This window comes from Diadema antillarum, unplaced genomic scaffold (assembly GCF_040938485.1).
Source record: "Diadema antillarum isolate AM-2024a unplaced genomic scaffold, OU_Dant_1.0 seq00000672_RagTag, whole genome shotgun sequence".
NCBI lineage: Eukaryota > Metazoa > Echinodermata > Echinoidea > Diadematoida > Diadematidae > Diadema > Diadema antillarum.
The window spans coordinates 584,004-610,127 of NW_027271579.1; the positions used below are offsets into that span (position 1 = coordinate 584,004).

The window sequence follows — 26,124 nt, forward strand, 5'->3', positions numbered from 1 at the left end:
TGAGTTTGGTGCTAGCACAGGTGCTGGTATTACCTCCTAAACATTTGCTCTAATTCGAGTTCCAAACCCGATGATCAGATTAATGCAAGTAATACTGATCATAATTACCAATCTTCAACACTAGTGTTATGCTTACACCACAACAAAAAGGTGATTGTGCTTGGTTCAAGTTGTATGTGAAAAGATGCAGCCATGAATACTTTGTATAAGGCTAATGATGTTGATGAAGGATTAAAATGCCACAGATTTCTTAACATCTTCAAACTGCAATTATCCTAAGACATTGTGTAATTTTCAAAGGTGACCGATAGATTAACATGAGCTCTGCAGGGACCAACATACTTCATGTGAGTAGGGACAACATGCAGCCTTGGAGGTAATTGTGGGTATCATACACATAGAAACGCTAACACCAACATCGAGGTTGAAAAGACCTATTTGATAATCCCTAGCAGCATCAGTCCCACTTAACAGCTCTAGCATTTCCTCCATCAAAAGAATTTCAAATAAAGGTGTTAAATTCCGCAGTGGCGTTTATGCAAGAAGATAAAAAGATGAAATCTTGCTTGGCCACCATCACAATGTTAAAGTGTCTCTATATGTCATATGATCATTTGCATGGTTTCTTGCATTACCATGATTGACCTTTGCAGTGTAGTTTGGAATAGAACAGTACCACGATTGACCTTTGCAGTGTAGTTTGGAATAGAAAGTCAAACTGCTCTTCTTGGTACTAGCATCATCAGTCCCTCTTAAAAAAAGCTCTTGCATTTCTTAGTCAAAAGAATTTCAGATGTAGACATTTCAATTCAGAGTCAGCCATTTTCAAGAGTACATAAAATTATGAAATCTCACTTGGTCACCACCATGATGAGAAAGTGCTAATGACCAGTTATACGTCACTTTATATGACTGTCATAAGCAAAATTATGTGTTAGACAAAATAAATGCATGGTCATGTATATGCTCTCAACCAGTTATTTTAGTAGGATCTGCTCCATTATTTTGTAAGAACCAATTATGTCTTATAGTACTGTGTAAGTCATGTCACATGATGGTATATCATCATATATTTAGGCTTCATGTCTACATTTGTGATTAATTTGGTTTAAAGTGGTCTGTTGCCCACTGATTTTGTAGCAACTTAAAACTTACTTGATATTGAAACTTGCTGGAGCTGCTTTTAACATTCTCTCATGTGGCAAATATACAATTTACTTATATCTTGCCAACCCTCATTATGCAATTAGTTGTGAAATGTGTGTTCAGTGCTATTGGATTTTTTTCTTGTCTGTGTTATCTAGTGTTCCCTCTCAGCGAGAAAATTTTGGGACTCCTATGAAACAGTCTTCTTTGACATGTGTATCCTTTTGATCAGCAAGTTGATTATTATTGAATGAATGAGCATGTAAGAGCAGTAACTTGGAAGCTTTCTCAAAGATTCGTGTCGAGGCAAGTTTCAAAATTGTAAATCTAGGTGAGAGGATGGTTCTGATTATGGCCAAGTTGTCAAAAATGTTTTATGCATTTCTAATGAGAATCAGCACTTTGCAAGGATGCAAAGATCTGAAGTTCAACTTTATTTCCTATCATTGCATGCACTAGGAATTGTAACTGCAGAGTATCAATACTTTTGTAGACCTGCCAATGATATTCTTGTATCATAGTTCACATGTTTTTCTGTCATTCAAAAGGAGAATCATATGATGATTTATGCCTTTGAAAAGAAAATCATGATATTTCTGAATAGCATACTTTGCAGCCCTGCACAGTTCCTAGTACCAATATGAGCAAAACTGGTGAAATCATGGCAACTTATGATAGGGTTCTTAGAATGATGAATTGGTTTCACCACACTGACATTGTAAACTCTGTAATCTGCTTCAGAGGGTTGATGATGTCACTCTTCTAAAACTTGGTGTATTCTAATCTACCGATTGTGGTGAAGGGACTAGGAAATTTAGTCCTTGTATGAACATGTGTGTGGATGCACCTTTGCAGGCCAGTGTGCCAGTGTACCTACACTGTAATGCCAGATACTGCATTCCTTGACTCCTAGCTCTAATAAACAGACATGCAGTTCGATGACAATGGGATTAATAAGCTCTTTGACATTCCTGTTCTCATCACCAACTTTGACCCTGCAAATGAAGGTTAAGACCCTCATGCTCAAAGGTCACATGACAGATGGTACTTATTCAGCAATAACCCTTATTATCATTTTGCTTTGATATCATTTCATTTTGCATATTTGGTTTAATTCAATTTAGTTTTCTTTTTCATTTCATTTCCTTTTGTTTAATTAAGATTTTTGTTTTAGTCTTTCATTGCATGTAATTTTTGTGATGATATATATTAATTCATTATTACACCACCCCCTTTTTTTTGAGGGGGGGGGGGGGGGCAAAGGGACATTATTGAGGGAACCATATCAGGATTTCATGCAGAGTCATTTTAGTCCAGGATTTGGGAAAGAGATGAAAAGACATCAAGACTAAAAAGTAATGTGAAACCAGGTCCAGGGAAAGGAATGCTTTCTTTCCATGTGGAAGACAAAGTGTATGGTAGCTTGATGGGGAAATGTAAACTCCTGCAGAAAGTATGATGATTCTCTTAAAAACATTGAGTACAAATTGGTTTCTCCTTGTAGGAAGTGATAGGTCTCAATGGAGACTGACTCGTCGTTTCTTCCTGGTGGACAACCTGAGTGGACAAGACGTTGTGGACACACCAGCCAGTGCCATTCGCTATGCATCTAGTATCAAACTGGAGTGAGTCACCATCGTATAATAGCTGAGATGTGGTTACCCATCCCAAAATAACAGATTTTTGCAAAGTTTACTGCCTTCTTCAGTCACTAAAACATTCAAGGCATTACATTTTTTGCTCACTGGAGCCATCAGCCTTTTTTCTTTTTTCTTTTTTTTCACCACATGAAACAACATGAAACAAGCAAATTATGGAGACAGAGAGAGAGATAGATAGATAGATAGATAGATAGATAGATAGATAGATAGATAGATAGATAGATAGAAATAAAGAGAGAGAGAGAGAGAGAGATGGAGGGGAAAGAAAGATGGGTAGACGGGGGGGGGGGGGGGGGGGCAGACTGAAGAATGTCTGTATACAATACCTATTAGTAAGCTGTTTGATGTATGATAGCTACAGAAGATAGAATAATGTGCAATGTTGCGCCATTGATTCCTCATCTTGTATGTGCATTATTTGGCAGGGTTTCACTTCGAGATGGAACAGATGGCATGATCTACCCACCGCTTCTACGAATCACTTACTCTCAGCTGGCCTATGAAGACTACGAGGCTGAAAACTCTGCTACTGTACGTGCCTCGTCCAACTGAATGAACCTGATACTGTAGCTATGAACATTTTGCATATCTAATTTTCTTTCTTTTTGTTTTTCACTTGGTTCAGTATGATAGATAATGTTCAATATTTTCCCCTGCGTACTCTTACACTGTACTGTATTACAAGTGTCCATGCTCATGTTAAAAGGCACTTTATACTTGCGGCTCTTCCAGGAATGCTGGTCTGAGGATGCATCATGTGTTACAGTGTCAGTGTATCGGTTTTGTGTAGATCATCATTGGTTTGTGTCTGTCACTGAAAAAAATCCATGGATGTGCCATGAAATTTGTCTATTTTATATGATTCCTGCTCTCATATCCGAGTGAAAATGTGGTTTTCTCGGATTATGACGTTGTCATTAGGATATGGATGAGATAGCTGAAAATATTGAAATATAAAATACATTCTTCTTTCAGCCATATCTGTGATGATTGATATGAAACAGCTTTCAATCTAATTTGGTAAACTACAAGATTGTATTGAAAACACTGAAGATGGCTATGAAGATGACCTTTGCCCATTCCACATTTCATGTGTTATTTAATTGTCTCTTCTCTCTGTTTATCTTTTAAGATAACATTACTCGTCTAAGATCTTTAGATCAGTGTTGTCTCTTCCTCTTTAGTGTGTTTTGAATAAATAATATTTGGAATATATATGTTGCTCTGATCTCTCTCCTTCTATTCTCCCCCCTCTATTTTACTCTGTGTCTTTAACCAGTCTAAGTCAGTGTCTGTCTGTCTGTATGTGCTTTCTGTCTCTTTCAACCTCGGTCTCTGTCATAGAGCTCCTTTGTAGACATGGAAATTGATATTGCCTCTGTCTATTGGTAAATGGCTACTACAGGAGATGACAACCCCTACTCCCCCCCCCCCCCCCCCCCCCCCAAAAAAAAAAAACAACCAAACCAAACCAAAACAAAACAAAACAAAACAAAACAAAACACAACAATGGTAAAAAGCTGGAAAAAAGTTGAATTTCATGTTGTACCAGTGTGCATGGTTTATACATGGAGAAATTAGATATGAACATTGTAAACTACAAAATGTGAAGTGGTAGTAGCTATGGTGTTGTTGTTTTGATTGAAACCTGTGTCCAGGTGACGTTTGAAGTGTCATATGCCATGAACCAGGCGGGGACCTTCCGCTCAATCTCCATAGCTCTGGGGGTCTTTTGTGCCCTCTTCCTCCTCTACGCCATGTTCAAGACCAATGCCTGGAGGAGGCGTGCTGGTATCATCATCATTGATGTAGTGGTGAGTGCCCAGCCCAGTTCACATTGACACCATTTTGAAAATATGTGGAACTTGGTGCTGTGTGTGATTAGGAAGTGGACCGTTTGGCACTCCCTGTGCCATTGTCCTACAATGTAGTCCACAACTGATATAGACAGATTTATATAACGCCTGAAGAGATCCTTGTCAATTGATTGGTTGCTTGACATTGATCATTCGGCCCATTTCACTATGAGGTCATCATCCGTGCAATTGTGGCTCCATTTACCATGCAATTTTGGATCCATACGATTTGCTCCATTGCACGCTCGCTGGGAGCCCGCACACTACGCGTGTAAAATGCTTGCATTTGCAGTGTTAGTACAGTATGCGACAGCACGCTAGCGTAATACGCTCAATGAGCACTCTCGCGATCTCAGATTCTCTCTTGTTTCTAAATTTGTGAAATATCAGATGACCAGGAACTATTTTAGGCGTTACATAAAACAAATAATAAATGTTTTTCATTCGTGCAATGGACAGAATATTTCATTCGATGAAAGATGAAATGTTCGATCCATTGCACTCAGAAACATTCATTATTTGTATAATATAGGTAATGATATGACTATTGTTAGCTACATTGTCATGAACTTTCCTTAAAATGTAGAAATGATAGCAATATTGAAAGAAATACGTAAATTAAACAGAAAGAAAGAAGAATAGAAAATGTAGAAGTAATTCTGCTGCCATTGAAAATGATGACAACTGAATATGATGATTTCCGGTATTGTACAATTGTTATGATATTTATTTATATTTTTTTTATAATTGTTATCATAATTTTGGACATTCATCCTTTTTTTTGCAGTCCATGTTCAAGTTCCTATTCTTTGCCTGTGGCCTGATTGCTGATGCATTTGTGATTGTCACCATTGGAGTATCCCTCTACTGGCTGCTATTCTTCAAGGTACAGCTTGCTCCTTTGTCCTTATCCACTGTCATGTGGCATTAGTCAAGTTGACTGATTACTGTGATCTAATACCATTTTCCAGGAGTGTTTGAAAACTGTCATGTTTGTCATTTTGTTGTTGTTGGGCTGCATACAGGCTGTACAAAGTATCATTACTTCTGCTGAAGGTTTGTGTGTCAGAGTAAACAGATACACATATTCTTGTTGTAAAACAGTTTATATGAAATGGCCTATGTAAATATTGGATAATGATTGGTCATAATGCAGTCATGTGACAGCGAGGATCGATTCTGTTATATTGCCTACAGTGAAATCACATCAGGTAATATAATTCCAGACTTTGACTGGCCGATGGGGCTGGAATGAAATGATGCATATTCATGTAGACCATGATAATATAATAAATGTTGCCTTGTCTATTGTTGTAACATAAAACTTTACAATCCCTTGGGAATTGTATTTTCTCTTTGTGACAATATTCTCTCTCAGTGCTAAGCACTCCAGGAAAATATATATCATTATCTCTTGGGAGAAAACAATTCCTGTGGGGATGTCAAGTGTTATGTTGCACCTCTTAAAAGGAAATATTTGTATGATGTTTTACTCTTTCTGGTAACAGTGTAAGAATGTAACATTTGGTCAGAGTAAATTTCAGTATAGTACACCCTACCCCTTGAAAGTAATGTAACACATTAACCTGTTGAGGATGGGCTGATTTTGCTACAACACACATTTCCCATAGAGACCTGCCCGAGTATACTCAGAAGTAGTCTTCAATGCGTTCAGAGGTATATAATTATCGCTGCCTCTCTCTTTGCTAACATTACAGCGCCAGGACAAAGTCTATCTCCTTCTGCCAACTCCTGCACAGTCCGGCTCATTTGAAGCATATGTCATTGTTGCTTTTGTCATGAAAGTGAGTAACATTTAAACAAAAATCACAGTTTATTTCCTGATATTTTTTTTAAAAGTAAAGTCCTTATATCTGATGTTCTCACATTGTGCAACATTTATTTGTATTCAACAAAGTTGTATTTGTATCGACCTAATGTTGTTCCAGCGCAACATAAGTGTGTTGTTCAATGTTACATTCCATTTCTAAAATAATGAAAATTTTTTGATCAAAATTTTTCTATATTCACCATCAAACCAGCTGTGGCAAGCAGTGACCTTTCTTAATCCCATTTGTTATCACTCATTCAGTCACAACATATTTTTAGCATGTATTTGATCCTAACTAAATCTTATTGGTGTGCTGAGCATAAGGTGATATTATTTGGAATTAGATTTCATCTTCTAGTTGTTAAATCTTGTGTTTACATTTTCACAGAATGTTTAAAATACTATACATAGTTGTTTTGCTTTTGTGTGTGTGTGTGTGCATCGTAGTCATGCCATTAAAGCAGTATTATTCTTGCAACAGTTGAATCATTGATAGATTGATATACACTTTTGCCTTGTCTAATGTGTGTATATTACATCCCCCCCCCCAAGTTCATCGATGTGATCCACCTGCTAGCTGTACAGTGTCGGACAGACATCTTCCTCATAGACTGGGAGAGATCAAGAGGTCGTTTGGTGCAAGGCAGCGCTGCCCCAGGCTCCAAGGCGTCTGTAGCTCCCATCAGTGCCTGGAGGTCCTTTTTTGTTGCTAACGAATGGAATGAACTCCAGGTAAGAGCGAATTAATAATATGCTTTGCCAAGTTGTTTTTATCTATCTTCATTTTTTTTCTTTTCCAATTTTCTTAAACCAATGCAAAGATTTTTCTATGTATTTTTCCTTATTTTATTGTTTAATAGTCATACAAGTTTATGGTTATTTTTGTTTGTGTGTGTTTGTCATGTCATCCTTCCTTCTTGAGGATACAACCCTGAAGAAAGAAGATAGGGAGCTGTAGCATATGTTTCTTCTGTTTGCATTTTTAAACCATCACTTTCTGTATGTGTGTTCTCAGCATTCCCACTCTTACCAAACCAGTTTGTAGAAGACCCTCCTTTTTCCTAAATACTATGGTTTTGCTGATATCAAAATGATAATTGTGGTTCATTTGCATGTGTTGCTATTGTTTCCTTTGTTTGTTTAGGAAATCAGGAGATCCAACCCGGTGTTCCAAATCATGGCGGTTCTCTTTTTCTTGGAGGTATGCAACTTTTGTGGTGATGCTTCTACCAGTACTTATTCTCATTTGTTGTTCACCATCATTGTCATCATCTGCAGTGCCATTATCACCATCCTTCATTATCATTACCACCAACACTTTCATGATCAATACCAGTATCTTTTAAAATCACAGTCGCCTTCCTCATCAGCATTCAAATAGCGGGCTTTAGATCTTTGATATGAATGCTCAGACAACACAGCCTCCCAGGTTGGAAAATGGAAACAGAAAGTGGAAACTTGCACATGTACAAAACACCATGTTTGACCTAATTAGCATTGTGTTAGTGCTGGCAATTCCTGCCAGCACTCTCATTGTTCAAACTTTTATAGGATAACATGTCATATTCCTTGTATGTGCTATATACCAGCCTCATTTCTCGTCGGATTTTATTGTATCCTGCGACAGTTGTTGTGTCGCCTACAAAGTAATCCAGATGGGGTATGGATGACGGGTTTGAGGGATATATGTGCTCGAATGGGTCTCCTGTGCGAGTGCTCTAGATATCCTTGAAATTCACCAGTACTGTTACTGTATTTCTCATTGATCTAAATTATGGACTAGTGTTTTCAAAGGTGACACAAATGATGACGCTTCCTAAAAGGTATTGTGAAGCAGAGTAATGTAACACAAGAGGGAACAATTATGAACTATTTGTAGAATGAAGTGAGTGATGCCCCTGGGATGCATTAACTTTACATTCAAGCATAAAAGGTTGATAACATCTATATGTGACGTATGATGCCTGCAGTATATTCCTATTCCCACATAGAGGTCAATAACATCCCTCTGAACTGACATTGATTGTATGTCTTGGTCATCATCCTGTAGGTTGTTGGACTGAAGAACCTGACCACCACTGACCCACACAGTACAGTGAACCCGTCCTCTGATGGGTACATTGGAGACTATGCCTTTGTTCTACGGTTCGGTATGGCGGCTGGACTGTATCTCCTTGTGGGTATTGCACAGGTGAGAGAACAGGATGACATCCTCAGTCAGCATGAATTGTAACCTTGGTCAATTTCACACCCAGAGCAGTCATTTGAGCAAGAGTGGAACAGTTGTGAAAGGGGATATAAGAACTAACAGGGAGTAACTGATATACATTTATTGGTTTGTTTGTTTGTGTGTTTGTTTTTGGTGTGTGTGTGCATGTACAAATCATTAACTTTTTCCCTTTTGTTGATATGTAAATTGAGAGATTGAGGATGGAAATTGTATGAGCCTCAAGGCCCATCAAGGAAGCTAGCAAATTATACCTTTATCTTATAGAGTTGGAACACTCACCATTGTGCAATAATGGTAGTTTATGAATTTTTCACAGAAATTATTTCGCAAACAAATGCCTACTTTGTTAATAATTCATTGGATTGATTGATAAATGTGATACAGTGAGACCATTTTCCTCACATTGGTAAGTGATGAAAACACATTCAGCTTCCTGGTGAGTGTTAGCCATTCAGTCATAGTATGTAGGAACAGCAAGAGAATTCATCTTTCTGTAGTTCAGAGGCAAGCTAGTATGTACATTCACATTCTTGGGACAAGGAAATTCACACGTGTAACTGAGTAAGGAGAAGGAAATCTAAGCTTTCATTTCTTGCAAAGATGTTATTGACCAAACTGAAACAACAGCAATAACAACAACAAAGAAAGGTGGCAAGTTACAGCCCTATCCCCTTCCCAGATATTCTGTTCTAGTACATTGTGTCGCTTTTGGCATATGTATTGTGTTCATTATATCGATGTAGATTTTGATTCATCCAGGTAGTACAATAACAACAACGCAATTGAATCTGTCCAGCTGGACCTCTGTGTGAAACTCAGAGAGAGTACATTGTCAAGACTTATCTGAGTCACTTCTCCACCTCCGAATGGCTGGCAAGCTGAAGAAATGACTCACACTAGTCACAGATCTGTACTTTCCTTGAACTTCAGAAGTAAGTCCAGCCAGAGAGATTTAATTTCATGTTGTTATTGTGGTCATTTGTATATGGCAGCATTTAGAACTGCAGTTATTGATGATTCCTTGGTTTCTGTTGTAATAAGCTGTGACAATAGTATGTTGATATGATACTAGTAGCTGTTCTAATACATGTCATTGCTCTTTAATGCAAGAGACATCATCCAACACTTTCTTTAAATGTCTCTGCATGTTATTCACGTTGAATGATTGTTCTTAAGTGTGATCCACCTTCTCACATAGTTTTTGCACTTCCCTCCTATCCTGGCAGTATCTCTTCTACACTCTGTTCTACGAGCGGTTTGTGGAGGATGCACTGAGAAACTTTGTGGATCTCTGCTCCATGGCAAATGTAAGTTTTAGGATGACTCGTTGGGAATGTGAATCACATAGGGCCTGTATATCAATAGCAAATTAGAAATGTCATCTTGGTTGTACCATGCTAAGTAATGGCATGCCAAAGTGTGGATTGTTATACAAGAATGTCATCTGTGCCTGTGTAAATGTGCCACATTTCACACCCAATATGGGATAGTTTGAATCACTTCTGACATATGCCTCATCCATGAAATTATAGACTATTATCAGTTTTATTACACAGGTTTAAAAATGCTAGGAATTGCTTTAGGTGAGATGAAACAAAAATTAACATCTAATCCAGTGGCGAAGTACTAAGATCTCTAAAGCTTCTTGATCTACCCACATAAATAGCCATGGTACAATAAAGTTCTCAATGTTATACAATATATATAATATATAATATAATAAATATCATTTATAAAGCGCTTATTACAATGTTTGTAAGTGCTGAAGAAAAATTAGGAAAAATAGATTCAATTATGGAATATATACAAATTGAGATACGATGAAACGCAATACAAGATACAAAATACATAAAATAAACATTGTAAGTTATAACTTATAGAACGAACTTAACATATATACAGACTGCATATAATAAATCAATACAAATTACATGGCATGAGAGAACAGATGAGTTTTCAGTGATGATTTGAAGGAGTCTACTGTTGGAGCTTCACAGACGTGGATGGGCAAGTTGTTCCATAGTGTAGGTGCAATAACACTGAAGGCACGGTTGCCGTAACGGGTACGGGTGCGTGGTGCCGATGTGAGTTGAAGGTGTGCAGTGGATACAATATTCAAACTAATGACTATATTGACTATTAAGCTCAACAAATACAAAATGACACAGTTTGTTGCATATTTTCAATTGTGAGGCAATTTTGGAGCAGGGCAGTTTACTATATGGCAGCCCCATAAATCATCCAAGGGTATGAAGGTCAGGATAAAATTTTCCACATTTCCTTTTTCCCCTCCATAGATCAGTGTATTTCTTCTGATGCAGAGCAACTATGGCTACTACATTCATGGTCGTTCAGTGCACGGCTTTGCAGACACAAGTATGAAGGAAATCAAGCAGCAGTTGAAGAGGGAGGAGGTGTGTATGTGCATGCATTGTTGGCTGAAGTTAGCTCTCATATTCTCTTATTCTGGTTTGTTTTTCATGCCATGTCAGCAAAGCCTTCATTCAATACTAAGAGTTTTTACATGGGTCAGTGATTTATGTTTATTTCATGTTAATGACTCTGAATGTGTGAATATTGATATGGAAGTGCCAGTCAGAGCATCAACTTGTATAATTAGCATACATTCATTCAAAGTGTATTCATGTTTGAAGGATCTCATGTTGGTTCTGTGTAGCTGCTACTTTAAAACTGGATTGTATGTGTCAATGTACTCATTTGGAATTGTTATGAACGCTGTGAGCAAAACTTTGCCATCATTCACACTGTCTGACAGTGAGACATTGTATGTGTTAATGAAAATGATATGACTGTCACAGAGCAGACTGTGTGGACTGAATATGTCCACAATGATACTTTGTGTACCTCTAGGTGCTGTGATGTACGTGTAAGAAGATGTCTGTTACGTCTTTACCAGCCAACAGTTTTAAAATACTTCACTCAGACCACAGATTAACACCTCATTTGCAAGTGAGGCACATCTAGACGAAGGCAACCAAGAAAGTATTTCAAGATATTTCGACAAATTAATTGTACAGAGCTCTAACTTTGGACTAATTATTTGATCAGGGCCATTTGATTAAGGCCATTTGATCAGGGCCATTTTTGGATTTTTTTTTTCTAACGCCAGTTGGTAAAGATGCACTTTCTGAATGGGCTCCCAGGTATATAAAAAAAAGAAAATAATAATCAATGACATGTCAAAGTTTTTGATTGGTGAAAAGTTTTGTGAAAATGGTTGAATTTTGTTGAAGTTTAAATATAGTAAGCAAATATGATATTTTGAGACAAGCTGGTGTGATTGACTGTAATCATGTAGTTGAACAATTTGCATACTGTGTTTGTTTTCTATATATTTCCACCTTTGCCCTCATTTCCCCTAATGATCATCGTTTGTTGATATGTCCTCATGTCTCACCTCCCATCACATCCCCCTGTTCTTCCTTGCAGGATAATCTGGTTGGTCAAAGAGGTCTGGAACCAAACAGTGACCAGCAAACTTTTGAAATTCTCCTCTCATCATCCTTCAGGGAGAGATATAATTCCATTGTTCTCCCCCTTGTGAGTAGCGTTTTCATCATTCTGATTATGCTAATGATTATGATTTTGGGTGTGATGATGGTAATGATGATTAGTAATTGCTGGAGGTAATGTAAGTAAAATTACAATTGTAGTCATTTAACAGTTTGATAATGGCACAAAGGGATATGACAGACAGTAGTTTTTAAGGAGCACAGTAACGGTGGCAGTGTGTTTGGATTTTTTTTTTAACTCTTTGTCTGCCTTGCTACCATAGTCAATATTAATGGAGTCTATCCTGAGGTTTAAGGTGTCGTGATCTAAGTCTGCACACTACATTTTTTTTTTTGCTTGCTCTGTAAATAACTAAAAAAAACAACAACAAACAAACAGGATGAAGCCCCCTAATTTTCTTTGACAGTATATGCATATGAAATGCTAATATCAACCAACTTTCTGTTTTTCCTCAATACAGAGGACTCCTGGAGCAGCAAGAGGTATGTATAGGAATTATTTGGGCCTTTTTCATATTCATATTTCCTGTAATTACTGTGCAGCAGACATTAGTTCAAATGTTATCAATGTTGCACTACATCTTGCTCAATTAATGTTTTTCTGTGGAGGGAAAATGGAACTGAAAATACAATACATTACAATACAATTCAATTTCCATTTTAAATAGTACACTCTTCTCATAGAGCCCATAGTGCTTAAAGAACTTGCAGTAATGATTTTTTTTTTTTTGAATAAATTCAGGATAATAACTGGAATGGTTTTTATGCCTGCTGTTATCTATCTTTTGGACATAATATAATAGTTTCATGTAGGCAAAAAGAAAGGAAGATAATATCTGATAATCTTAAATTTAAACCTTGGATTTCTTTTCTATTACGTTATCTTGTTAAGTTTTTTTTCAGGTGCTTTACACTAATAATTATGTACTCAATATTCCACACTTAGGATTTTTTTTTAAATGTCATGCAAGTAATTAATTATCTCAACGTGGTCCACCCTGCTGTGGCCGGCACCACACAAGGCTTAAACTTGGCAAAGTACGTTTTGCATTTTGCAAGATATCAGGGTGTCTGATATGATTATGTCTTGGACTTAAAGGGAGAGAGTTCAGAAGTTAAAGGTCTAGCCAGCATTCACATGCCATCACATGAATGAAAGGCTTTTTGGTATATAGCTTTGGAAATGAATGAGCTCATCTTTGTACACTGCCATTTCCAAAGCCATCTCCATATGGGAATATTAGTGACAGAAAGCAACTACCATGTATACCTTGTTTTCTCTATCATTGTCATCCTCATCAGGTGCAGGGGCTGGCAACAGTGATGAAAAGATTAGTGAGGCCTACGTCTCTCTGAATAAATTCCTTTCTACTTTCATCGACCATGTGAGAATTGTCTCAAGTTATATTTTTCATTTATTTCTGTGTCAAACATCAATCACAAAGGTATTATAAACATGATCCCATGAACAGATCTTCCAATGTTTAGGCAGCTGGCAGTTGATGCTGCTAGTGAACAACAATAATTGACTGATCTGTAAAGATGCAAAGTACATGTATCTCTCAGACGAGTTTCTCAACTGCAGGAATACATTTTATTTGGGGAACGTAACCAAATGATTGGGGGGTGGGGGGGGGCACTGGGAGATATGAGCATGAATAGACTTTTGGGTTTGTTCTTTTTCTCTCTTTCAAGATTGCAAATTGAAAGAGGTATTAATGCTTGGTAGCGATCATGTCATATGAAGTCACACACATGGCTGGAAATACTACATTACCTGTCATATCATTAGGATGCAAAGTCTAAATGAAATGTTTGCTGTTGTAGTTTTTATGTATTTAAAATTTACCTTTGAAGTTGCAAGAAAAGTGTTCTCACTCCCTTTCATGTGGCATTCAGATTCAGTATGTGATTGCTATCTAACATGACATACAGTTGCACTGCAGACTGTTTGGTGCCAGCAGAGACTTAAAATGAGTGATTGATACTTTTATGATACAGCAATTATTGTTTGATAGCTCTTGATCGCTATGTTCAATTCTCATGGACTTTACTTTATCATGATGTCAGGGGATGGCTGATATTGACTACATCGTTAAAGACAAACTCCTCCTGGAAAAGATCTTGGACATGGAGTTCTACGATCCTACTGATAAGGGCTTTTTCTTCAATGGTAAGTGTATTTCTTTCTACATTATTTCTATCAATTTATTCTGTTGATCAGACAAACACCTAGAAATGCATTTTCTTCTTTTGTATCAAGACATCCAATCCATCTATCCATACATCCATTATTCATTCATTCACCAATATAGTCAGTCACCTATTTCACTGTCCATTTAGCCGCCATGCTTTATTCATTAACTTTTCATGTGCCACTTGTGCACACCAGACTCAGTCTACAGCTTGCCAACTTCACATATTTTGCTCAAATGCACATTGGCACACAAACTGATCAATAAATCGCAATAGCTGTAGTACTGTACGTTGAAAATGTAGCCATAGCTGTGTTGTGAAACCTACATCATGGTGAAGCTTGCAATTTTTCTCATTAACTTTCATGTGCTGCACTTTCCGCATGAACGCTTGTAAAAGAAAAAAAAAGTTTCATGGCTTCAAAAATGTTTACCAAAAGTACTCATGCATCGCAGTTTCAGAATGATAAGGCACAAAAAGATTTAACCATTGAACCATCTATCTCTTGGTAGTTTCATTCACTTGTGTACAAGTGATGCATACAGCCTATTTTCCATGCGTCCATCCATTTTGCCATTGATGGATTTCTTTATCCTCATACCTTGTAACCAACACACCCAGCCATTCAGTCATCCATCCTCAGCCAGCCGGCAGCGTCGCGAAAATGTGTCTAAATCATTCTACAGCGCAGCGGTGTGACCTTGAAATGGTCTCTCGTGCCGTGTTCGAGGACTGGTTTTCAATCTGCGATATTTCACTTCATGTGCATAATATCAAACCAGGTTTTTTTGCAGATGATCAGCGAAATTCTGAATTTTTCAAAAATCATAATATCAAGTAGAAAAGACTGCGATAACATTTTATAATTTCACATCAAAAATCGTGTTGAAAAAAAAAATAATTCAATTCAAAATCATCCGGTAAATTTCACTTTTCTAGACAATGAGCCAATAAAAAAACATCACGAAATGGGGGGAAATGTATCAATCAATCGAAAAATGTAACTCTTTATGGGTCATTTCGTGTAGATGGGTCAGGATCCAGCAAAATCTAGAGCAACTACACTGTCAACTAGCCCTAATGAAGACAATCCGATTTTCTTGTGCTGTGATTGGTCGATTACCGTCTGCAGAGGCTGCCATGAATGACGTCATAGTGAATCTCCACTTACGGCTTCTGCTTTTGCCGGGCCCGACGTAAAACTAACTGTTTATAGACTAACATCAAACCATTTTGAAGTTGATTCGAACACTTATTATCACATTTCAGTATGTATCTCGTCTTTTGATGAGTCCAATCGATCAAAATAAATGAAGGAATCGACAGAAGAATGTGAATATATACAGAGTGCAAACACGAACCCGTCAGTGTAGTCCCAAGTATTCGTTTTGCAGTGTTGCGATTGCAGCAAAAACGGTAACTGCACCGAACACTCGCTGCGGTGAACCACAGAAGCAGGTATTTCCGTAAGAAGTATCACGTGTATATCTATACGTGCCTATGATTATTATGAACTATTAGTAGTACACTGTAGTAGCTATAGTAGTAGTAGTAGCACTAGTAGTAGTACTAGTACACTGTAGTAGCTATAGTAGTAGTGGACTACTAGTACATTAGTAGTACTAGTACACTTGTAATACCATACCAAGTAGTGCCAGCAGCAGCAGCAGCCAGTGGTAGTAGTCCAGCATAGGTGTACTTGTATTTCTCTGGACACTTGCGTGAATGGGTGCATTGGTCATTGTAGTGTCCAGATGACAAGACGGTACATAGGCTGTGGTAACTAATCACTGATGGGACTCAGAGAATGACGATAGTCAAAGCAAGCTGGCTTCCTTGCGGATCTGTTACGTTCTTAGATATTTAAATACAATGTATATATCTTTCATATTTTATTATTATTATTTTTTTTTTTTACATTTCATCTTTTGTCTCTGGTGGATGGAAGCAAGCTGCTAGCAAGACAAGAGAACAAAAGCTGAAAATCTACTATGGATTGTACAGATTGATGTATGTGTACTCGAGCCTTTTTATCAAAACAGAAAAAAGTAATCATCAGTGTAGCATTCATTAATTTACACCGATTTGAAATCCACATTCAAATTCCACAAGACACGACTTTCACACTCTTGCTTGTTTTCCCCTCCTTAAACTGGACATCTCTCTCTTTCTTTCTCTCTCCTCTACCCAGTTTCCACAACGCTCTTCAGTCATTCTGCATTATCTTTTCAACTACTTGGCAGTATAGGATGACAGGAAAAAACTTTTCATTATCATACGGATTACCCTAAAGTTCATAACAAACTAACAAAATATTGTAAACATTATTGCTCTTTGTTAAACAGGATGTGATGCAAAAAACAAAAACAAAACAAAAACATTTCTGTTGGCAAGGTTGGTTGTTTACATCTTTTAAGGCACATGTACCACTAGTACTACATGTATTTGGCAAGAACAGCATATATATATGCTATATTATATATATATATATATATTGTCGCTGGGGCGACAAGACCACGTATCTACAAAATGTCAAAGGTTCAGGAGAGCCAAAAAACATGGCGGCCAAAGCACTGTAGCGAATGGGATAGCCTTTCCTTTGACATGCCGTGGTGGCTTCATTTTTGGAGTAAGACAGTTGGGATTTGGACAGGACATCACTTAACCCATTATTTGACCATTAATCCAAAAAAGTCATTTTCACCAAAATTGCAGATACAAGGTCTTGTCACCCCAGCAACGGACTATTATACAGTATATGAAAGATGGCGAAGTAGAGTAGTAATGCATTTCAGTCCAACAGCGCTATTTATTCAGGCTGAATTTTTGAAGAATACATGAATGTCTTCCTCAGGGTTCACAATAACAATTATGAAAATAAACAAAATGAATATTTCCTTTAAAGTGGTAGTCATGGGGAATGCTTATGGCAATGCCCGAGTGTGGTATCTGAGTAGAGGCATTGTGCATTTCTTATGAGCATGCTGACTTGCAGTCAAGATCAATTTGTATTATTATGATGTAATAATGATAGCAACCACATGAATTTGTACATGCTTAACCAAGCAGATCATCAACACATGTAAGTGTATCATACATAAGTGGTAGTCATAGGAATGATTGTGACAACATGCGTATTTCTCAGTGTAATAACTCAGCTGTATATAACTCACATTTTCATAGACTGAGGTATCTGATGTCCAACATTTCGTCATTCCAGTTCTCTCCCAATCTTATACGTGTCTTTAAAAATGTTGGCTACATGCCTGGTATCTATTATACATACAATATAATACCATACCAAGGAGGCTTAGTACCTCCTTTGTCATACACAGCTACTTTCAGTGATACAGCTGTATTTGTACTTTCCTTTTCACATACATAAAAGCTTTGTAAGAGAATGATTACTGTAAAAGTGGAAATTTTCGCGTTGTTGAAATTTTCGTGCATATCGCGCAACCAAAAAACTAGCGCGAAAATAAAAGTATGTGGATATTTTTGCTTGCCATATATTCCTGTGTGGGATGTCTTGATTCCGTGGAATTAAAATCACGCGAAACTCTTCTTACCCGGCCAAGCGCGAAAATATCCACTTTTACAGTACACCCGTATGTGGAACTTCAAATTTGATGAGGGTAGGTATTTGGTCACATTCTGTCCATCAAAACTTTAGTTTGCCACACAAACCTAGGGCAAATAACATAATTCATAAATGTATAAACTACAATACAGGCTTTAAACGAGAAAGCTAAAACAAAGAATCAGTATACTAGTAGTATGCAGAGGTAGGATTGCTCTTAGATGAATACATGTTCATTATTCACACACATTCTTCACACACTGCATTAGACAAAATAACTTATCAAAACTGACTGACACATCTTCACAGTGGCGGATCCAGGGAGGACCGCAACCGGCGCACACCCCCCCCCCCTAATTTTTTTGTTGAAACGAAAGAAATAAAAAGAAGTTTCTGTAAACAGGTATAAATGCACATATGCTTGGTTTGTGCAACTTTGATCACAATGCAAGCAAGGCTATACCATTTTCAGACAAATCTGCAGTGTCTAGATTTTACATTGTCACTATCACTACCTTCACTTTCCATAATTACATGGTTATCTAAATTTGTAAAATTCCTGCATGTACAACCAGGACCACAATTTTGCCCCTGTTTTTTACATTTGCACTGCTTATTCACACACTTATTGTTCTTACATCAACATTGTCTTGTTAAATATGCAACATTATTTCTTCTTTGTTCAATGTCTCTTGTAAATCCCAAAAAAGTCAGCAAAAGTAGAATCTTTTTCCTGAATAACTGAAAAGCAGCCATATTGAGTGATGTCTGGATACATGAATAGTGGGACATGTCTGGGGCATTTGCCCAGACAGTTCTCACCCAGCATGATTACAACCTGTGAAACCTAAGAGCAGAATGAGGGGGCAGCAGTTGATCTTCATGAGCATTCTACTGACTTGGGGATACACCTTGAGTGTTATACTGACCAAACAAAATGGGTTTAACTAGAATAATAATTTACAGATGCAATCCTGTACAGCATTCAATTTACCAGTTCCTGCGGGAGGGTCATACAAACAAGCTGTAATGGAGCATTTCCGGCATGTTCCATCTCTTGAGCACTCTTGGCGTTGAGCAAGAGCTGACTGGGTTGGTATCCCTGCAGTGGCTGGCTTGGTGGGGCATTGTTGGCTTGGGGCAGGGGAGATGGTGTTTGGTTGGTGTCTTCATACACCTTTGGCAAGAAGCTGCTTTTGTGGCACATATCTGGTAAGGGGTTGGTGCTGAAAGGCAAATCAGAGTTTAAAAAATATTCTTCAAGAAGAATTACAATTACATGACAGCCAGAGAAGGATTACAGTCATTCAAGCTACTGCCCATAATTCATTTGACTACTCTTAAAATGTGTACAATTAAATTTCATGACTTAACGTTCAGTGGCATCTTAAATAAGAACATTACACTTTTTCTATTGCTCAATAATCATTAACAAAAATTTACAATACAACTGTACCAACTAAAATTTCAATTTATTAATTCCTGTTTGAGGAACTTGAGTGCAAGTTGAAAAGAGCAAGAATTCTAACTTACAGATGCAATCCTGTATCCAATTTACCAGTTCCTGCGGGAGGGTCACACGCTTGGATGTTCTGTCTCTTGAGCACTCTTGGCGTAGAGCAGGAGCTGACTGGGTTGGTGTCCCCGCAGTGGCTGGCTTGGTGGGGCATTGTTGGCTTGGGGCAGGAGATGGTGTTTGGTTGGTGTCTTCATACACCTTTGGCAAGAAGCTGCTTTTGTGGCACACATCTCGCAAGGGGTTGTGCTGAAAGGTTAATTCAGAGTTCAAAAAATATATATACTTTGAGAAGGACTACAGTACAATTCAATTACACAACAATTATAATTATTCTAAATATTTGTCAGGAATGAAACTAATTGCAAAAATGTATACAACTGGAATTTATACAGTTCAATTCCAATGGCATTTATAAAGGAGAGCATTGTCTTTCTATTGTTCAAAGATCATTATAGAAATTTTACAAAGAGGCAAAAGAAAAAAGTGAAATAGCAACAATTGAGATGAAAATAAAATGACATTTGGCATGAACGTAATCTATACGAAACATGCATTTGTCAAGTCTATTAAAACACAGTGGAACCAGAAGTAAATAATATTTCATTTGTCACAAAACATTGGTACATCACCCCATTGTATTCAAATTGTCAAAATGCTAATGCTACGACTGTGATAGTATGACTAGTATGAGGTGGTACTGTACATTATTATGATTGTAGTATTGTACATATTCCCATACCATCATAATGTATTTTGAATTCATCAAACTATAGAATGTAGAACTTAACTGTTGGTTCTATTAAAAATAATGATAATAATGATAATAAAATAGTGCAGGGTCTATGCCAAATACAACAAGGGAAATTGACTGATGTCATGTACATTTTACTAGTAGATCGTACTCTGTCATGATCTATATCGATCTCTGTACTTTTAGTTCTAACCAGTAGTAGCGCTAGCTGTGATACGATACCGTGGACGACTATTTTACAGAACAGGACATCTAGTTGTACATACGGGACTACGGCCAGTGCGTGCGCGATCAAAACTTGCCACTGCAGAGACAAAATCGAGTCCGGAATTCTCGTTAACGTGAAGGTCACGTGACCCTACATGCATACAGATGGCATCGCAAAACCAATATTTTCGGAAATTTGCTTCGACTTTGGGTGCAATTTTGATCACTTCGTTTATTTTTGAGCCAAAATGAGACTGGTATCAAAATTTCCGCTAGAATCTCATCTATTCAAATAACTGATTAAAATAACCATAGGAGTTGTAGATGGGTCAGGATCCAGCAATGTATCAGTGCATGTCAAAATCAGATTCTATCGCAAGCAGCTTCTTATATCCATTGTATCTCCCTCAAAAACTGTCAAATTCGGCTAAAAAAAGTATGGAATTAATCGTCTTTTATTGGACTGCAAGACTTACCCGGTCACGGCTCCGGAAACAGGTTCATGGCAACGTAACAACGAGCGATGTTGGGGATATACATTTTGCGTCGACGAAAAGCCTCGTCGCTAGACACATGCGCAGAATTCCTGCGCGTGGAATGAATTCGGTGGATTTGCTCATTAGCATACGACGCTGCGGACTGACTGTCCTCCCATCCACTATGGGACTTATATTTTTTGTTTGAATGTGAATTTTGTCTCACACAAGTAGACTATAGTAAGATATTGTCCTCAAAGAGCAACAGAGAGAGAGAGAGAGGGTGCTGTATACAAGAAGCAATATTTCTCTCATGATTAATCCTTTATATCATATATACAAATTAATAAATGTGAAGACCTAAAAGAGTATGTTACTCCTCTCTTTAGAGGATTGATGAATAGGAATAGTAACCCAGCCTCTCTGAAAGCTAGTAGTGTGAATGTTTGCTATTCTGAAATCCTTGATGAGGTATTAAATGAAAACGGTTGCCCATCCTTTCAAATCACTGCAGACGATGGCCACGCTTTCCAGAATGCCATCTTCTACGGCAACGAGTCCACCCTCATCATCTTTGAACTGCTCCTCTTCTGCATCGTCGACCTCATCTTCACCAATTATGTCTTGGCGGGAGTCATCACATATCTTGGCAGCACGGTAATCAGAGTTTGAGTCTTCTATGCGTACATTGAGCTTCATTTCTCTCTATATACAGGATGTTCTTGAGAAATTAGCATCATTTTCTTTTTCCATCTTCTTTATCTGAAGATCCATTCTAGATACTCTTAGTGGAGTTGCATTGTTTTGCAGTTAGCATAGTTGAAAGGTGGTAAAAATCTTTGTTTTAAGCAGTTCTGACAACTGATGTCAACGAGAAAAGAGGTCTAGTGATACAGAATGTCTATGAAGTAGCAACTAGATATTGGAGCTCAAGTGTGATGCCTATTTCAATGGAGAAAGGATGCTTGTTGCTTGGTTAATACAGGTATACTCTTTGAAATGGTCTTTTTCTAGAGCTTCTTTTTGTACCAATGTGTGTAAAACAACATTTGAAGATCATGTGAGCCAGGAAGGTCTAATAAATTACTGTAAATGTGCTGAAATGATCGTTTGTACATGAGCGTAGAATTTTGCACCCTGTGAACCAATCAATTCATATGTCAATGTGTGAGCATTGGTAATGAGTGAATGGTAAAAATGTGTAATACTTGGTACTGTAAACATTCAAATCTATCAGAACTTTTTTCTTTAGGAATAAAAAATGTCACTGGGGTGCATAAGCTCACCTTCTCATTCTGCTCACACAAGTCTCATTTTCTGGAAGTATTTCCAGATATTTTTATATTATCAAATCTGTTTTTGTCTCATTTTCTGTCCCTCTCTCTCTCTCTCTCTCTCTCATAGATGCTTATCAAGATCCGAGATGGCTTAGGAAGGTCCAATGTGGCGCGGAAGACTCTGGTTGACGAGAGGTTTTTGATCTGATTTCTGTTGGAATTTCAATCTTTTGTATTTTGAGACTACCTTACCCTGCATTGTGCTCTGTGAAATCAGGCTTCTTGCCACAGCAAAATGTGCAGCCCAGGCCACAGGGTGACTGCAAGCCAAGCAAGCAATCAATTTATTTTAATGATTGTATTCATGTACTTAAAGTGAAAATGTGCAGCCCAGGCCACAGGGTGTCTGCAAGTCAAGCAATCAACTTTCGTAATGATTGTATTCATGTACTTAAAAGTGAATTCACCTTGATTGTGTACAGACTTAAAAATTATGCCTTTGTTTGAATTGTACATATGTTATGTAATCTATTGGACAGAAGCTGGAGGAAGTTCTCTTTGTTGTTGGTGTGTTGTTGTTCTTGCTGTTTTGTTGTTCTTGTTGTTTCATGTTTGTCAGTTCATAATTGAATGATGCATTGTGTGTTATTTGTGTTGATTTCCACCAAGAATAGGATGTGTGCCAGCCATCATGGTCATCTATGATTATTAAAATCCTGCAATCAGCTACTGTAAATGTGGAAATTTTTGCGGTGTTGACGATTTTGCGCATTTTGCGCAACCCAAAGCTAGTGCAAAAATAGAAGTACACGAATATTTTTGCTCGCCATATGTTCCAGTAGTTGATGTCTTGATTCCGTGGAATTAAAAACATGCAAAACTCTTCTTACCCCGCCAATCGCGAAAAATTAGTCGCGCGAAAATATCCACTTTTACAGTAAATGAGAAAAATATTGTAATTCAAGTTGGGTGCTCTAACACTTTGTAAGAGCAAGTGTCCTTGTCACATTCTTCCATAAATCTTTGCCACTTACCTAAATGTGACAACAAATGCACGTAGATAATGCACATAGAAATGTACAGCTGATAATCCTGTGTGTTTATTGACATGAAAGATATGAGTTTGTCTAGAATGAGACATCTGCTGCCAATTCAAGCAGCATACATTGTAGACTGATGTAACTGTGATTATAATGACTCTCAAGATTCATGAAATTTTGTTAGTTTGTAGTCTAGCTTTTACTGGATATGGGCCAACATAATCATGATAATGCAAATTGTGCAGCATCAGAACCTAGCAGTTGTTGCTTGTGGCTACTTCAACTACTGTCATACCTGCCAACTTTTGATGAAGAAGATTAGGGATCCATTGCACAAATGTTACCTTTGATTACACAGTACCCTCGTACATGCGTGGGATGGGTTTGGGAGAGGAGTGTCGCCTCTCCCATGATAGGGACTTTTTTTTTTTTGTGGAGAGGTTAGGAGGGGCCATTCTCTGCATGTTTTCTTTTCATATTCTGTCACACACAAACAAGCAAAACCAGCTAAGCGATTGTATAGGTGAACATTTAAAACAAAAGCCTTCTGACCTCAGCAGCTAGCAGTTCTATAGCTGGCTGCTAGAGCTAGCCAAACCTCAGGCAGTAGCACGCTTAGCTTTCTTAAACAATCCACTCGAGTTATTCAGAGTGATGGAGTGTGTCTGAAGCAAGTAATTCCATGCATCTGATCATGAGGCTACCTAACATGCGAGTGGACAAGGAGGCATGAAATTTAGTTTTGTTTTTATTGACAAGGCTGGATATTCTCTCACAGTCAGCATTGCTGTGATATGTAATGATCAGAATTTTTTCAACTTTGCACAAGGATGGGTACATGGGCTTGCCATTTGGCAGGTGATGTCAGCTTTTGTTAGAATGCCACACCTGGTCAATTCTCAAATCAGTTTAAAGAATGAAGAATGTCCAAATATATTTGCAAAACAGTATGATACTTTATCACATCATTTAGAAAGGCAAGATGTTGCAGCTATATGTAAAATGTAATAACAGCAGAAAACATAGGAAGCCGTATGAATGGACTAATGGATGGGTAGATGTATGGTCAATCTGAGAAGTTAATGCATCTGGTGATATATCATGGGGAAGCATTAAAAAATGTACATGTATAAAACGAAATCAACATATAGCCCTACACACATGGTGTGAGAAGTGTTTCTGTTCTTCTAATCTACACCCCTGATGTCACTGTAAATCATAAGTGTTACTTCAACTGGAAGAACATGACAGTGCCATCTATTCCACATGTAAATGCCACTTCTACGGGTAGCTCCAGGTTGGGTAAAATGTCTACAGCCATATTGTGTGGCACTAACAAAGTGTTGCCATCCTCGAGAACAAATAAAGAGGTGAACTTTCCATCTTTATAGCCAATAGCAATCAGCCCACTTTTGATTTCTTTCCTCAGTGAACTCCACTTTTTTTGAAAGTTTTGCACAATCTTCCACGACCAGTGCGGAGATGGTGACATCACCTTATGCATTTATTGGTCTCTTTGCAGTCTCTTCCCATAGAACTTGTACGTCTTCCTTGGTTTCTTGGCTTCCCAAGGTCAACATCCTCCTCTTGTATGCTGGAGTTTCCAGTATTAAACTCCCAAACCTCCGAGGTTGTTCCATGTACTGACAGCCTCCTCTTTTTTGGACTCCTCCTAGCCTCCTCAACACTGAGTACGTCAGACCTCATATGTTTTTTTTTCCACAGCATCCATGTTGATATCAAAGTTTACTACTTTAGTCAACACCTTTGATTGGTCCGTCAATCGCATCGTTCCTTAATCTTCTCTCTTTACCACCCCAGTGATGATGGCAAGCTTGTTGACTGATAATGCCTTGAGATGGTTGGCTAGGGCTGGCATTTCTGTGGTGTTGTTCGCATAGCAGGTGGTCGCTTTGTCTGTCTTTTCTTTAATTATCATCGAGACTAGGAAATTCTTTCCTCAAAATTTTCAAGGACCATACATTTCACTGTTGAGTTTGTGGTTCCAGCTTTAGCCGTGGTTCAAGTGGTGTTTGAAAAATTGTAATTATAATGGAAGTAAAAGAGTTGTGTTGATGTCTGTAAAACAACAGGTAGCAAAAGCTTGGTCTTTGGAAGACTCTCAGTTACACTCATCTTTCAAATAGAAATTATAATGTTGGGTTAAACAGAAAAACTTTATGCCTCTCAGTTAGGTTAAAATTATAGACCTGTAAAGTTTGGTCTTATTTGGATTGGTCTCTTCTTTTATCAGATACCTCATGCAGGTTTATTAATAATAATAATAGTAACAATAATGATAATAATAATAATACTAATACTACAACTAATGATGATGATGATGATGATGATGATGATAATAATAATGATAATCATAATAATAATAATGACAATGATAATGATAATAATAATAATGTAATCTTAATCTTAATAACAATGATAATAATAATAATAATAATAATAATAATGATAATAATAATAATAATAATAATAATAATAATAATAATAATTGCGTTTATATGGTGTTTTATACTATATACATACAAAAAGACTAGAAAATAGAATAACACTAGGACAATGCAATACCAAAATTACAGGCACAAAAGAAGAAGAAAAAACAGTACATGTGATTCAGTGATACAATAATCAATAACTGACTGTGTGCTCCTCCAGAAAAAAAAAAAATTATAACTGATTAAACTGATGAATTTTGAGAAGGATTTTGAGAAGCATTAGGACTAACCTTATGAAATTTTGCCAATAAGCGAGAAGTACGGGCAATCTGAACGCAGTTTCAACTGTGAATAGTACAATATCAAAC

At 37.4% G+C, this 26,124-nt stretch overlaps 2 protein-coding genes across 2 annotated transcripts; one reads left to right on the plus strand and one right to left on the minus strand.

The window, feature by feature from the left end:
- Positions 1 to 317: 317 nt before the first annotated feature.
- Positions 318 to 22,505, plus strand: LOC139736878 (meckelin-like). The gene is made up of 19 exons (XM_071647538.1): positions 318 to 347; positions 1,305 to 1,362; positions 2,073 to 2,153; positions 2,651 to 2,771; positions 3,233 to 3,338; positions 4,466 to 4,621; positions 5,451 to 5,549; positions 6,382 to 6,468; positions 7,047 to 7,226; positions 7,639 to 7,695; positions 8,545 to 8,685; positions 9,951 to 10,031; positions 11,022 to 11,138; positions 12,175 to 12,285; positions 12,719 to 12,740; positions 13,560 to 13,642; positions 14,328 to 14,430; positions 21,501 to 21,643; positions 22,391 to 22,505. Exons 1-19 carry the CDS (start codon positions 318 to 320, stop codon positions 22,469 to 22,471), a joined length of 1,857 nt encoding a protein of 618 aa, XP_071503639.1. The 3' UTR covers positions 22,472 to 22,505.
- LOC139736890 (uncharacterized) lies at positions 18,705 to 19,775 on the minus strand. Its single transcript, XM_071647549.1, has 2 exons — positions 19,567 to 19,775; positions 18,705 to 19,259 (listed from the first exon to the last, which is right to left on the minus strand). Exons 1-2 carry the CDS (start codon positions 19,701 to 19,703, stop codon positions 19,019 to 19,021), a joined length of 378 nt encoding a protein of 125 aa, XP_071503650.1. The 5' UTR covers positions 19,704 to 19,775; the 3' UTR covers positions 18,705 to 19,018.
- Positions 22,506 to 26,124: the final 3,619 nt, after the last annotated feature.

Coding starts and splice junctions, on each gene's coding strand:
- LOC139736878 (XM_071647538.1), top strand. CDS start 318: ATGAGCTCTGCAGGGACCAACATACTTCAT. Junction 348..1,304: donor CAGGGACCAACATACTTCAT/GTGAGTAGGGAC, acceptor TGTGTTATCTAG/TGTTCCCTCTCAGCGAGAAA. Junction 7,227..7,638: donor ACGAATGGAATGAACTCCAG/GTAAGAGCGAAT, acceptor TTGTTTGTTTAG/GAAATCAGGAGATCCAACCC.
- LOC139736890 (XM_071647549.1), bottom strand. CDS start 19,703: ATGCCCCACCAAGCCAGCCACTGCGGGGACACCAACCCAGTCAGCTCC. Junction 19,260..19,566: donor TTGGATACAGGATTGCATCT/GTAAGTTAGAAT, acceptor TTTGCCTTTCAG/CACCAACCCCTTACCAGATA.